The following is a 15,118-nucleotide window of genomic DNA, read 5'->3' as shown; positions in this document are numbered from 1 at the left end:
ATGACATTCTCATAGGCAAACAACAACGTGGTTTAAATAAAATTACTCTACGTTGGGCGTAAAACTGGTTGAAAGACTGTACTCAAAAAGAAGTTATCCAAACAGTAGTGGGGAATATATCATGGAATCACACAGGAGATTGTCCTGGGTCCAGTACCATTCATTATTTTCATTATTGAAAAAAAAAAGTGGAGAGTATGCTTATAAAATTTTCTGATGACACCAACCTGGGAGCACATTAACAGAAGTGTCTGATGTAAGACATAGAAAGTAACTGTCCTGCTCTACTCAGCATTGGGAACTCCTCAGCTGGAGTATTTTGTGAAGTTCTGGGCACCACATGTAAGAAAGATGTGGACAAACTGGAGAGAGTGCAGAAAAGAGCAACAAAAATGATCAAACAGTTAGAAAACCTGACCTATGGGGAAAGGTTAAAAAAATGGGCTTGTTTAGTCTTGAGAAAAGAAGACCAAGGGGGGACCTGATAAAAGTATTTTAATGTGTTAAGGGCTAGGATAAAGTGATCAATTGTTCTCTATGGCCACTGAGGGTAAGACAAGTAGTAATGATCTTAATCTGCAGCCAGAGAGATTTAGATTAGGTACTAGGATAAATTTTCTAACTATACAGGTAGTTACGCACTGGAATAGGTTTCCAAGGGAGGGTGTGGAATCCCTGTCCCTGGAGGTTTTTAAGAACAGTTTAGACAAATACCTGTCACGGATGGTTTAGATACACTTGCTTCAGTGCATGGGGCTGGATTAGATGACCTCTTGAGGTCCCTTCCAGACCTACATTTCAAATGATTGACATTTCTCCAATTCACAGCCCTGGTATAATTATCAACTCTTCTCCCCTCACAGAAAGTTCTTTGCAAGTTATAGTGCTTCTTCCTCTAATACTCTAAAGTCCACTCATTCCTTTTGTCTACATTACCATAACCCTTGGTCAACTCCAGGCACATCCTCTGACTTCCACTTTATTTCACCTTTAATTCATCTACAGTGCTTCCATAAAAATCATTTACCTGGCCCAAGGCTCTGACTATGTCTAGCACCTCTTCAAATCCATTAACTGCGTCTCTTGTAACTTTATCAGTACTAAACTCTTAGACTTTGTCCTCACCATCAATGTACTGTTCTGCTTACATTAATTATTGCTGTCCCCCTAACAAGGTCCAACTTTCCTGAGTAACTCCCCCTTTGGGTTCACCTCCAAGCCTCCTTCCACGCTGTGCTATGCAGCATAATGTGACTCTACTCTCTCCTCCTTACAGTTCTTCCTGAAAACACAAGAATGTCTGTTAACCCTATTTCTTCCACCTCCACCCTGACAACCTGTAAAACAAGAATTCACATAATGGTTTTGGTACTAACATGACAGGAACCTACTGTTAACATATTCAGTTTCATTATTTCCCTAACACTCTGCCCTTCTCTGTACGATCTATTTAGTTCTGCATACAGGGATTTATCTTCCTCTCTGTGAGGATCCAGCATGTTTGGCTCTATACAAAAATAACTAGGTAACAAAATAAGAAATGGCTTGGATCCTAGTTAACAAGTGACAGCCTCTCTCCCAATAACCTGTTATAACTGTTGAGGTTAGTTGTGGTACTCAGGATAACAGTCCCTAACTTTAGGTGCCTGGGACTGGCTGACCACTTCTCTTAGTGGATGGCCCATGACTCAAATTCAGTTCTCCCACTGGTCCACCAGAATCTGAGACTGTTGAGCTTTAGGATACAAGGGAAGCCGTATGTCCTTTCTCAAATGTACAGTAATCTTGTGGGAAAAGGGGAAACTAAGGGAATTGGGGTAGGGGAGTCCACTGTGACTTTATTTTTGTTAGATTCTTGCAAAAAAAGTAGGAAAAATTGTTGCAGTATTATGCACATGATCTGAAATATGCAATGTGGTACTTTTAATTAATCTAGAAAATAAAACTAATATCCACAATAGCTATTGTTTCCCACATCATGCTGATTAGATTTCTTGAACCTTACCCAATTTTTATATACCTCTAACAGAAATGATCTTCTAGGAAAGGCAGAATCAGCTTGTCAGTATATCTGACATTGCTGTTGAATCTGCCAGCATAAATACGAATGCCCAACGGCATCTTTAATTTTACACATTTGTATCAGGGCCTGCTCAAGAGACCAATCAATGTTACCCCAGGACACCCTTCCCAAATTGTTTGTGGCATTATTATAAGAAATATTCCATTTTAATATTGTGAGAGAGAAGAATTAATTGTATGTCACGTATTTGTGAATACACTTCAAAAATGTGAAAAAATACAGATATTGAACAGAACACATAGCAAAAGCAGCAAATATAATTATAATTTTCTATATACACACTGTACATCTAGATAACTCACCCACAACTCTTAAAGAAGGTGCACCAATTATACATGCATAATGAATATCTTCAATATGCAATTCATCTTTACGAAACAGTGCTGACCGTATTACTCACAGGTGGGTAATAATTAAGTGTACATCAGATCTTCACTACAGCTGTCACATTCCACCGGTACAACATTCCATTTTTAAAACTGTCCTTCAAAAAGTCCACTCACTTTTGTAGCTGCTGGTTCCACTAGTCTCTGACGGTGCCGTGTTGAGCTGAAATGGCTCTTCTGAGGCAGCCCTTCCTGACAGTGAATGGAAGACGGGAAGGGAAAAGAAGAGAGAAAAGGGAAGATGATAGATCATGGAGGGGATGGAATGAAGGATGGTCAGAGAAGGGAGAGGGAGAGTATTTAACTGAACTATCTAAGAGCTTTATGAAATATATTCCACAGTTTCACCATATGTGTATCAGAGAAAAATGAAGTTATTTTGCTTGTAACCTCATGAGGCTTCTATATATGTATTAATGAGAAAGTATGAATATAGATGACAAAGATATAACACAGATGTTACAAAAGCTTTGTCTTGCCATTACCATGTACTTAAACTAGCAAATGTATCATCAATTTTGAAAGTGCACAGAAAAAAAAAATCTTATTTAACCCAATTCAATCCATACTCTAACCGAAAAATCTGAAGTCCCCTAGGTAAAAAAATACCTCTTTAGATTTACATCCATCGTACACACTTTTTAGAGCTTCAAAAGATGAATCAACTACATTATATTTTTCAGATTTACACTTAACAGGTATGAGAGATTCATTCCTTCTTTTCAATGAATTGTTAAGGAATGGGTTGTAAAAGACAACTGTTCTGGCTTATGGACCAGAATCTGAAGGAACACTCTGCTGGAAGAAATGCAGGTACATAGTCTGAAATACAGACATAAAAATTATCTAGGTCATTGGCTCACTTGCTTTGTAGACTGATTCCAACAAACCCATCTGTTGGATTGTCAACAGCTGCTGCAGTTTTCACAAGAACAAGTGCTCTCTGGGGATTGACTACTGTAACCTTTGGTACCCTATTCTTGCCATTCTTCATGGTACCCCTTATGGATCATGGTAAATGTGGGGGTGACACCTCAAAGTGTTGCTTCAATCAAGGGCTCCAATAGGCACCATTCTCCTCTACCCACTTCTCATGAGAGTTAAGATGGCTGCTTTCCTTTCAGGGACTTTACTTCAACATGCTAAATCAAATTGTCCAAATAAGAAACAAGATTTATTGAGAGAGAGAGAGAGAGAGAGAGAGAGAGAGAAATCAGATTAAAAAAACCAAAGGAGGTATGCATACCGTATAATCTGCATCTCTGCAAGAGATAAACTAAGCAAAAGCATCCTGTATTAGCTTCAATAAAGAAATAAAATGTTCTACATTTCTATTAAGCACATCCGTCTTTGGCCGGTCAGCTTATCAGAGCCATATGACATCTTCTGTTCTCCCTCTTTCTCCTCTTTACCTAACTCACAACCCTGATACTCTCTTTTCAGGATTATTTGAAGTGTCTGGCTTCCCATACCAAACCCACCCCAATGAGGTATTCTGCTGGGGGTTTCACACCATGAACGTTGTCTATATTCAAAATCCATTCAAGATTGCATTAGCAAATCTGAATGAACAATTTCAGTTCTCATTTATCTTTACTCTGTCACCTTATACACACATCCTTTTGTTCTCTTAATTATCATGATATATCATTTTTATTTGTATGGGTATTTGTCTGAGTATGCTCAGTTTTCTTTTAAAGCTATGATTCCCCCAATTCATGCTCAATATTAATTCTACTTTACATCACATATGAATCAGATCAATTTAATCTGTCATAAATATAAACAGGAGACTGCATATGAAAGAGGAATGTGGGAAATAGCCTAAAAATATCTTAAACATTTTTCCTCTTCTAAAAGATGAGGAAGTGTTCCTGAAACTCTTCATGAAGTTACAAAATACCTCAATTTGACTACTAAAATACATCAGATTTTACTACCCATTGGAATATACTATAAACTACACATCCACTGGTTTGAAAATCTCCTAATTTGAAAGGAGTCAAAGTATTACTAATGATTTTCAATGCTGAATGAACTTAAATGCTAACTTCCGGGCAATATGTTTTTAATATCACGAGCTTTCCTCTCTAATATCAGAAAATCCTTTTCTAGATTACAACAGAGTCCCATGCTTTGGGGTCAAAAAGGTTAGGAAAGAAGTTGTTAGAGTTTTGGATATTCATAACAATGCAGTCCCTTCATAAAATGTACTATAAATATTTTATTTAAACAAAAGAAGCTAGAAAAAAATTAAACTGAGATGAGGACTGCGTTATCTATTATCCAGGATGTGGAATTATAATAATTACCTTTAGTTCTACCTAAAAAAAAAATGTATATGCCACAGGTGAAGCTATGTCACCCTTTTCCTGGTCCCAGCTAGATCTCATTAGCCAACTACAAAGAGGTTGAGTCAGTAACAAAATGGAGGACTCCCAAGGAATATCTAATATCCAATTCCGGTGTACAATCCACACCAGATTGTGTTAGCACCTGCCCTGCAACTTTGAGTGCCTTACAATACTTTGCTGCTGTCACTCCCACATGGGCTGCTCACAAAACAGCCCTCCAGCATTCAGGTCACACCCTGAGTGTCTGTGTAGAGCTGCAGCCTGCCAGCCACACATCAGCCACACTCTGGCTTCCAGCAGCCTCCATTACTACTTGCAGGGTGACCCCACCACACTCCCAGTCCCAAATTTCCCCAAAACATGTGTTTTGAACTGTGCAGCCCTCTTGTGGGCTGTTCAGATATTTTAAGTCCATTGCCCCTATAAGGGGACAATGTGCAACAGTTTGCTACTTTTATTGGAGTTACCAAACAATTCAGTTTAAAGACAACCCTGGATTAGTTTTGATTAAAGCATAAACTAAGTTTTATTTAGTTACAAGCAGATAGATTTTAATTGACTACAAGTATAAGGCATTAAAGTTGGAAATGGTTACAAGAAAAATAAAGATAAAACACTTCATAGTAACTAAACTTAAACAAACAAGACTTGGTTCAAGGTGAGGAACCTTTGATTAAGTATTTCACAACAGGGCTGACCAAATTCTCAGTTCAGAATGCCTCCCAAAGTCCAAAGACTAGCTCCTTTGTCTTCCTAGGTAAAAGAGATAGAGGATATGTGGGGTGGTTTTGCCCCTCCCTTTTATAGTCCAATCGCCCTCTGAAAGGCATTTTCCTGAGGGTTTCCCCTAGATAAAGTTCCTTCCAGATGTAAGAATGGAGACATGGCATCTTGTGATGAAAGAGGTTCCACATTGTGGTTTGTTAAAATGCAAACTGATCTGTTCCTAACCCACTTCAGTGCCAAAAAATGGCCACTTGATTGCCAGTCAACTTTGATAAGATCTGGCTAGAGATGTCATCTTGTCCTTTGTCTTTGTAAAACTGGTATATCCACTCCCCAGACTAGTCTGGTAAACATATTTGAGTCATAACTTCATCTTATTTTCATAACTTTACATATAATGTTGCTACATACATGTCACCATGATATTATTGACCAGAAAGTTATTAGTTTTCAAATGATACCTCACAAGGCATGTTTTGTACAAAAATTATTACAATAGTGTGTAGGGTGTGAATACAGAGTTGCATTTGGTGACACCTCGGTATTGAGGGAAGCTGTGCTAATTCAGAAGGTGGCACTTTTCCAACTTAGTCAGTGTTGAACTACAGCCCCAGACTAGAGCCAGGGGTCGTTTCTGCTGGAGATTAAGTCGTCTGGATGAGATGTAAAACTTGAAAAGTAGAGCATTACAAACCTCATGGCACTCTTCAGAAAAGTAGGAGTGGTGTCCTGGCCAAATTCCAACCTAGGAAAGTATACTCTGGAGTATCTAATTTCTCCAAAGTTTCATTTGGATGTGGCACTCCTCTTCATCCCTCCTAAACACGTTGAATAGTAGTGCTCAGAACTAAGACAGCTGCTGCATGCCATCTCAGGAGTGGCTATATTCTGTAGCGGATAAAGTGATCCCTTACCTACCTCACACAGATACAGAATTGCTTAGCTAAACATATATAAAGTGCTTTGAAAGCCTTGGATAAAAGCTTCTATAGATATGAAAATCATAAAACAGTAACTGACTTCTGCACTGAGGATCACAGTATTAAATACACACTTACAATGAAATTATAAATTAATTAAATTCTTACAATGAAGGTGAAATTTGTTCTTAATATTAGCTAATCACCTATAGCCAGGGAAGAGTAGAAGTGGTTGTTACTATTAATTCTAAGATGTTACACTGAATTCAAAATATAGAAGCTCACCATTTCCTCTGAAGTAATTTTTAAGGTAAATAAAAGTCTTTGAATTCTTTCTTTTTGGGTCACCTATTTTCTAATTGAATCAAATAAATCCTTGACATAGGAAAAACACAAGATTAACAAACAGGTTTTTTGTTTGTTTGTTTTTTGGGGAGGTTTTTTGTTTTTTCCAGTTACAAGCAATAAAGAAAAAACTGCAGGGCAGCCTGATTTAGTACTCTTACGAATTTCATAAACTGCTGTAATGAAGTTTAAAAAAAAACCTCCAAGATCCAGTCTAAACCTAAGTCACCAGCTGAATTTGGCACCCTTTAGTTATTAGACATGAAAATCCTGACATCCAAAATAAAACTCAATAAATGTAACTTCCATGCTCTGTATAATTTTGACCTACTACAATGTATTTGTTTGGTGCTCACTTTTCCTATAGGTGCCAGTAGCAGGCAAAAGATCGCTCATTACTGCTCTGAAATGGTTGTACAAAGTCAGGTTTCTGGGTAAACTATAGGATTCAGCTATCTATGAATACTATGAATAATAATACCTCAGGGAAATAGATTCAGCAGCAGTTCTGCCACCATATATAGCATACTACTAGACTCCGGATTTGGTACATTATAAATTCACATTGCTCCCCATCACACTGGATCTTTAGTTTTCTATTTGGAAAGAATAACTCCTGCATGAACACTGGCAGAGTGCTCTCCTCATTCAGACCCTGGCTACATTATATATAAAAGGCAGGCTATTGGGTAATCAGCAGAGGGGATACGGTTCTGGATTCCAGGTTCTGAAAAAGAGCCTATACGAAGGCCATAGGGTCATTATATAAAATGCATTATAATGCATATTCTGAGCAATAAATAGCCATACTTTACACTTACCAAGAACAATGCATCTAAATATTTCAAAGAATTTTGCAAAAACATTTATTTTACATTGTGAGAGAGGTCGAAATTATTAGCGACAATTTACAGACAGGAAACATAAGCACAGATGTCTTGTCCAAGGTCACATACGTTATTTGTGGCAAAACTGGGAACAGAACCCAGTTAGAAGGAAAAAAGACAAGGATTACATACATAATTAAGAACATACAATTGCTTTTGTTGGAACTACACATGTGTCTTCAGGGTTACTTTTTTATGACTTATTAACAAGGGACGACTAAGACACACGAAGTGAGAGTTTTCAGGAGAAATTTGGGTAGGTGAAGTAGCCATGGTAGACCAGATCAAGACATAGGGTATGGGGAAGGACTGAAGAAAGCTCAAGACCAGATAAGAAAAAGAAGTGCGGTTAGTTGTGCAATTTGAAAAGAAAGGTTTTGTCAAGATAGTCAATGTTAGGATCAGAGCAGGCAGCAGAAGCTAAAATATTTTTAAGTTCCATTTAATGCTCTGCTTTCGTTGCTCATCTTTAACATTTGAACTGCAAAGTTCATTCTCAAATGCACACATATTACATTTAGTGTTGTATAATTGTAGAATCATAGAAATGAATGGCTAGAAGGGACCTTAAGAGTTAATCTAGTCTATCCTCTGCACTGAGGCAGAACAAAGCATATCTAGACCATCCCCGAGAGGTGATTCTAACCTGTTCTTAAAAACTTCCAGGCATTCCACAACCTCCCTTGATAATCTGTTCCAGTGCTTAATTATCCTTGTAGTTCAAGTTTTTTCCTAATATTTAACCTAAACCTCCCATGCCACTGACTGAGCAGATTACTTTTTATCCTACCTTCAGTGAACATTCACATCACCTCCAGACACCAAGCTGGGACATAAGATCAAGTCTGACTCAGAAGCAAGAGGACTTCCTTCTAAAATATGCTACTTCCTAGAAACCCCTGGTTGTTCTTTGGAAGTCTCTCTATCAGATTCTGAACAGAGCCAATTTTGTTTAGCTCTAGAGATCTACTGGGAACATTAGCCCAGGGTGATGTACAGGATCATAAGTCTATAAGGTTCACAGGACTCTGCAGCTTTTACAGATCCAGACTAACACGGCTACCGCTCTGATACATCACAGGATCACGTACATCACGTTCACCCATAATAAACAGATACTGTCATGGAGAAGAAGGGTGGCAACCTTAGTTAACTGGACGTGACACTGAAGAATTGAAGAAAAGTAAATTAGCAAACAAATAAATATAGAATCTTTTCAGAAAAAATTTGAAAAAGCCCTTCCCAAAGAAATGCTATCCTGAGGACAAACCAGAAAAAGAAGAAACAAATTCAGAACTTCTGTTATAAAGCAGTGTCAACACTACAGATTCCATATGTAAGATTAAGTATTTCAGTTACTAGACTACAACTAGTGCTGGTCACAAATCTGTAAACAACAAACAAACAAAAGTCTGGGAAAAATGTTGCCATTCTAACCCTCATTCCCTCCCATAGCTCTACCCCTTTTCCAACCAGCTCTACTCACAGCTAACTATAATTTACAGAGAAGGGAATCAAAGCCCAAATGTAACAAAAAATACCTAAAACCTTCTTAGTTACACTTCCTATGAAAATGATCTGCCCTCTGCGTCTCTGAATTTAAGAAAGTGAAACAAGTATAAGGCTCCACTATTTCAAAGGATCTATTAGTCTTTTTCACTTTATGCAATTCTACTCTGGGGAATAAAAAGTGCCCTTATTAAAGTTGGGATCTGGTTGAACAATAAAATAAGTCATTCACATTTTCTGAAATAAAATAACTTAATTTGTATTGCAATAGGCCTATAACCCGATCAGGGATCGGGATCACATTGTGAGAATCCCTATACATACTAAGACAGACCTCCTTGCTCCAAAAGGATCAAGATCTCACATGGCAACATGTGGAAAAAGCGGGAAGTTCACTTAACTGTTATTTATTATGCATCAAAGTGTGATTTTTGCCATTTTCCCCTATTTAAAATAGACAGGGAACATAAAAAATAATCCTTCATGTGCTTATATGCAAGATGTTCAAGAACACCACACAGGCTGAAATTTATTTGTGTAGCCTATTTAGTGAATACGCTTACAGAAATGAGGGCCAGCTCTTTAATAAGTCTCAGACAGAAAAACTGCAAAACACAATGAATTATATGAATGCTTCTAAAGATGTCAAAAGAAAAACCTATTCTAATGTTATTTTACAGAGAACTACAAACGAAAGCAAATGCTTAATAGAATCCACATCCCCTCAAGGTCATATTTTTATACTATTATTGTGAGACAACAAGTGCTTAAGTTGTACAACAAAGAAAGAACACGGTTTGTAAAACAGCTTAACAGTAAAGTCAGATAACTTACTTTAGAACTGGTTTAAAGAATGTTTTGTCTATTTAAACTTTCTGTACAATTTCCTGAAGGAGTTTTCACAAGTTTATGTTGCAATGCCTGTGTTCTATGAATTATGCTGTGGTAAATCCAGTGCTGTTTTTCAAAATAATTTTTGTTCCCACAACTGAACCAATACTATCAAATGGCTGTTCGACAACATTTGTGAATATCCATTGATTCAGACTAATTCTGTGCCCAGTAAAATTTGTTTAAAAAGTTCATAGGAAAGAAAGACTTATGGATTTAATTACTTTTGATTCTGAAGCACAATATAGTTATATCTATTACAATAGAGTTTTACATCAAAGTTCTAGGTTAAACATCTCCATTTAAGCTAGACAAGGTGGATAAGGTAATATATTTTATTGCACCAACTTCCATTGGTGAGAGACACACTCATAATTAAGCTAGACACTCATAATTACTTCATATTACGGACTATCTGAATTTAAAAATTTAAGAGAAAACTATTTTGAAATGGGGAGGGAGGGACATCAAGGAAAATCAGGAAAATTCAGAAAACCAAAACTTTTTTTTTTTTTTACATTTTTTAGAAGCTATAAATCAAAACCAGAGCTAACCTGCACAGTCAAGTTTCATCCCTAAGCAGACATGTAAATAAACTGGTAGACGTGGTATATCTTGACATTAGTAAAGCTTTTGATACTGTCTCACATGACCTCCTCATAAACAAACTATGGAAATGCAACCTAGATGGAGTTACTATAAGGTGGGTGCATAACTGTTTGGAAAACCATTCCCAGAGAGAAATTATCAGTGGTTCACAGTCATGCTGGAAGGGAATAATGAGTGGGGTCAGTTCTGGGTCTGGTTCTGTTTAATATCTTCATCAATGATTTAGATAATGGCATAGAGTACATTTATAAAGTTTGTGGACGATACCAAGCTGGGAGGGGTTGCAATTGCTTTGGAGGATAAGATTAGAATTCAAAATGATCTGGACAAACTGGAGAAATGGTCTGAAGTAAACAGAATGAAATTCAATAAGGACAAACGCAAAGTACTCCACTTAGGAAAGAACTATCGGTTTCACACATACAAAATGGGAAATGACTGCCTAGGAAGGAGTACTTCTGAAAGGGATCTGGGGGCTCATAGTGGACCAGAAGTTAAATATGAGTCAACAGTGTAACACTGTTGCAAAAAAAGGGGAACATCATTTTGGGATGTATTAGCAGGAGTGTTGTAACCAAGGCACAAGAAGTAATTCTTCTGCTCTACTCCGCATTGATTAGGCCTCAACTGGAATATTGTGTCCAGTTCTGGGCGCCACATTTCAGGAAAGATGTGGATAAATTGGAGAAAGTCCAGAGAAGAGTAACAAAAATGATCAAAGGTCTAGAAAACATAACATATGAGGGAAGATTGAAATAAACTGGGTTTGTTTAGTCAGGAAAAGAGAAGACTGAGAGGGCACATGATAACAGTTTTCAAGTACATAAAAGGTTGTCACAAAGAGGAGGGAGAAAAAATGTTGTCGTTAATTTCTGAGGATTAAATTGCAGCAAGGAAGGCTTAGGTTGGACATTAAGAAAAACTTCCTGTCAGGGTGGTTAAGCACTAGAATAAATTGCCTAGGGAGGTTGTGGAATCTCCATCATTCGAGATTTTTAAAAGCAAGTTAGACAAACACCTGTCACGGATGGTCTAGATAATACTTAGTCCTGCCCTGAGTGAAGGGGACTGGTCTAGATGACCTCTCAAGGTCCCTTCCAGGCCTATGATTCTCTGAAACCCATCTAAACTGAGAGTTAGAATGAAAATGATGACAGAACAGCTACAGCTAAACACCAGTGTCATTGTAACAAAACATGCCAACTGTTGGATATTTTGTCTGATAAAAGGTTACACTCTTGGCGAAAACTTAAATTCCCTAAATGATTAATCCCGTTTATTCTACACAAGGTTCCTTGGCAAACCCTATACTACAAATGGATTATTTGCTACATTCTAAAGTCTAAAACCAGGCAGTGTTATTTTCTGCCTGACAAATCTTTATCTTGATTCTATTATAAACATGACTGCCATTTGAAACTGTTTTCTCATGATGTCAATACATTGCCACACTGATTGTCTAAATACCTTGTGGAATACAAAGGAGGTGGGGCAGGGGGAGTAAGTACAGGACAGTGGGTGAGAAGAGTACAAGTACACAAAAAATGAAAAACTGAAATCTGAATAAATTAAAAATAAAAAGACATCTTGTAAAAGCGAAGATACTCTCACCTACCGAGAGCGTGTTAATCTTAGATCGGTCTCCAAATCCTTAAACCTGAAATAAAACCTGTAGCTTTGAGCAATGCTTGTCTCAATTTTAACAACATGTTATATACTTTAGATTTCATCAATTCTAACAATGCAACACAACCCCACTAACATAGTCTACACCTGTAACACACTATAGTCAGTATTAATTAATGTGAATGACACTATAAGAGAAGTTTCTCTGTAGCTGGAGAGGGCATGCCTAGAGAGAGACCACTTCCTACACAACAGGGAGCACTGGTAGGGACTTTTAATTCTCTGCAATTGTAAAAATGCTCTTTCCCAACTGTGGGAACTCTCCACAGGCCTTATCTTCTCTCCCATTCGTTAGCATGATCAGCCCAGATATTCAAGCCCCAGCAATGAAATCAGTAGGTGGGGATTCTTGCACACCCAATCACTCATAAGTCAATGGCAATTTTTCCACCTGCGGAACAGGTTTTAATCAGGGTTTTGGGAACTCTGACATAGTTTGTCCTTACCTACAGTTGCAGTTAAACAGCGTTCACTTCACTAGTTGCTGATGCAATAAGGTCTGGTCTACATTTTAAGTTTTAGTGGTATAATTATTGCAGCAGGGGCGTGATTTTTTTTTTTTTTTTACTGAAGTAGTTATATTAGCATAAAACATGAAAGTGGTATAATTGTATCCCCTTCCCACGCAGAAGTAGCTACACCAATACAATGTACCTTTATACTGATAAGTGCATCCACAATATGAGGGCTGTACCACTTTAAACGATACCAGTATAGTTAAAACAGTACAACCTTCTAGAGTACACAAGACCTAATAGTTAATTTTGCTAGTGTAGGGGCCAGAGTAACTATGAGGAGGGGCAGTGGCAATTCCCTTGGCAGGCACTATTTAAACATCTATCAGGTATGTGATAAATTCCAAGGTAGGAACACAGTAGAAGGAAGCATTATTATAAAAGGGGAGTAAATGGAAATGCACTGAAGCAATTAGGCCCTGTCACTGGGTGGCTGGCCTCTTAAGGCAGGTTGGGCCAGCCTGACCTGTGACTAATCAAATAGGGATCAGACGATAGCTTGAAGGTCACCTGATCCTTGCAAAAGCCAGCAAAATCAGAGCTCAGTTGCTGGGGAAAGCTGTAGGAAGCAGGATGGCAAACGGTATCTTCTTGACCTGCTGCTCACAAACTGGGAAGAATTAGTAGGGGAAGCAAAAGCGGATGGGAACCTGGGAGGCAGTGACCATGAGATGGTTGAGTTCAGGATACTGACACAAGGAAAAAAAGAGAGCAGCAGAATACAGACCTTGGACTTCAGAAAAGCAGACTGACTCCCTCAGGGAACTGATGGGCAGGATCCCCTGGGAGCATAACAAGAGAGGGAAAGGAGTCCAAGAGAGCTGGCTGTATTTTAAAGAATCCTTATTGAGGTTGCAGGAACAAAACCATCCCAATGTGTAGAAAGAATAGTAAATATGGCAGGCGACCAGCTTGGCTTAACAGTGAAATCCTTGCTGATCTTAAACAAAAAAAAGAAGCTTACAAGAAGTGGAAGATTGGACAAATGACCAGGGAAGAGTATAAAAATATTGCTCACAAATGCAGGAGTGAAATCAGGAAGGCCAAATCACACCTGGAGTTGCAGCTAGCAAGAGATGTTAAGAGTAACAAGAAGGGTGTCTTCAAATATGTTAGCAACAAGAAGAAAGTCAAGGAACTTGTGGGCCCCTTACTGAATGAGGGGCGTAACCTAGTGACAGAGGATGTGGAAAAAGCTAATGTACTCAACGCTTATTTTGCCTCTGTCTTCACGAACAAAGTCAGCTCCCAGATTGCTGCACTGGGCAGTACAGCATGGGGAGGAGGTGACCAGCCCTCTGTAGAAAAAGAAGTGGTTCAGGACTATTTAGAAAAGCTGGACGAGCACAAGTCCATGGAATCAGATGCACTGCATCTGAGTGCGCTAAAGGAGTTGGCGGATGTGACTGCAGAGCCATTGGCCATTATCTTTGAAAACTCATGGCGATCGGGGGGGGGGGGCCTGGTGCTGGAAGACTGGAAAAAGGCTAACGTAGTGCCCATCTTTAAAACAGGGAAGGAGGAGGATCTATGGAACTACAGGTCAGTCAGCCTCACTTCAGTCCCTGGGAAAATCATGTAGCAGGTCCTTAAGGACTCAATTCTGAAGCACTTTGAGGAGAGGAAAGTGATCAGGAACAGCCAGCATGGATTCACCAAGGGCAAGACATGCCTGACTAACCTAATTGCCTTCTATGACAAGATAACTGGCTCTGTGGATGAGGGGAAAGCAGTGGATGTGTTATACCTTGACTTTAGCAAAGCTTTTGATACGGTCTCCCACAGTATTCTTGCCAGCAAGTTGAAGAAGTATGGGCTGGATGAATGGACTGTGCGGTGGATAGAAAGCTAGCTAGACCATCGGGCTCAACGGGTAATGATCAATGGCTCCATGTCTAGTTGGCTGCCGGTATCAAGCGGAGTGCCCCAAGGGTCAGTCCTCGGGCCGGTTTTGTTCAATATCTTCATTAACAATCTGGAGGATGGCATGGATTGCACCCTCAGCAAGTTTGCAGATGACACTAAACTGGGAGGAGTGGTAGATACACTGGAGGGTAGGGATAGGATTCAGAGGGACCTAGACAAATTGGAGGATTGGGCCAAAAGAAATCTGATGAGGTTCAACAAGGACAAGTGCAGAGTCCTGCACTTAGGACGGAAGAATCCCATGTACTACTACAGACTCAGGATGGAGTGGCTATGCAGCA

General features: G+C 38.7%; 1 protein-coding gene across 5 annotated transcripts in view; it reads right to left on the bottom strand.

Annotated features, from left to right (window-relative positions):
* MAST4 (microtubule associated serine/threonine kinase family member 4) overlaps positions 1 to 15,118 on the bottom strand; it is a 446,036-nt gene that overhangs the window by 229,524 nt on the left and 201,394 nt on the right. For 3 of the 5 annotated variants that reach the window (XM_043546459.1, XM_043546460.1, XM_043546461.1), the window contains one exon: positions 2,587 to 2,661. The exons of the other annotated variants lie outside the window; for them this stretch is intronic. In XM_043546459.1, the coding sequence (XP_043402394.1) occupies positions 2,587 to 2,661 (75 nt within the window). The remainder of the gene's footprint in view (positions 1 to 2,586; positions 2,662 to 15,118) is intronic. 5 annotated transcript variants of the gene reach the window in all.

This window comes from Chelonia mydas, chromosome 5 (genome assembly GCF_015237465.2).
Source record: "Chelonia mydas isolate rCheMyd1 chromosome 5, rCheMyd1.pri.v2, whole genome shotgun sequence".
In the NCBI taxonomy this organism is placed as follows: Eukaryota; Metazoa; Chordata; order Testudines; family Cheloniidae; genus Chelonia; species Chelonia mydas.
The sequence above is the reverse complement of the archived record's forward strand: the minus strand, read 5'-3'. Positions and strand labels throughout refer to the sequence as shown.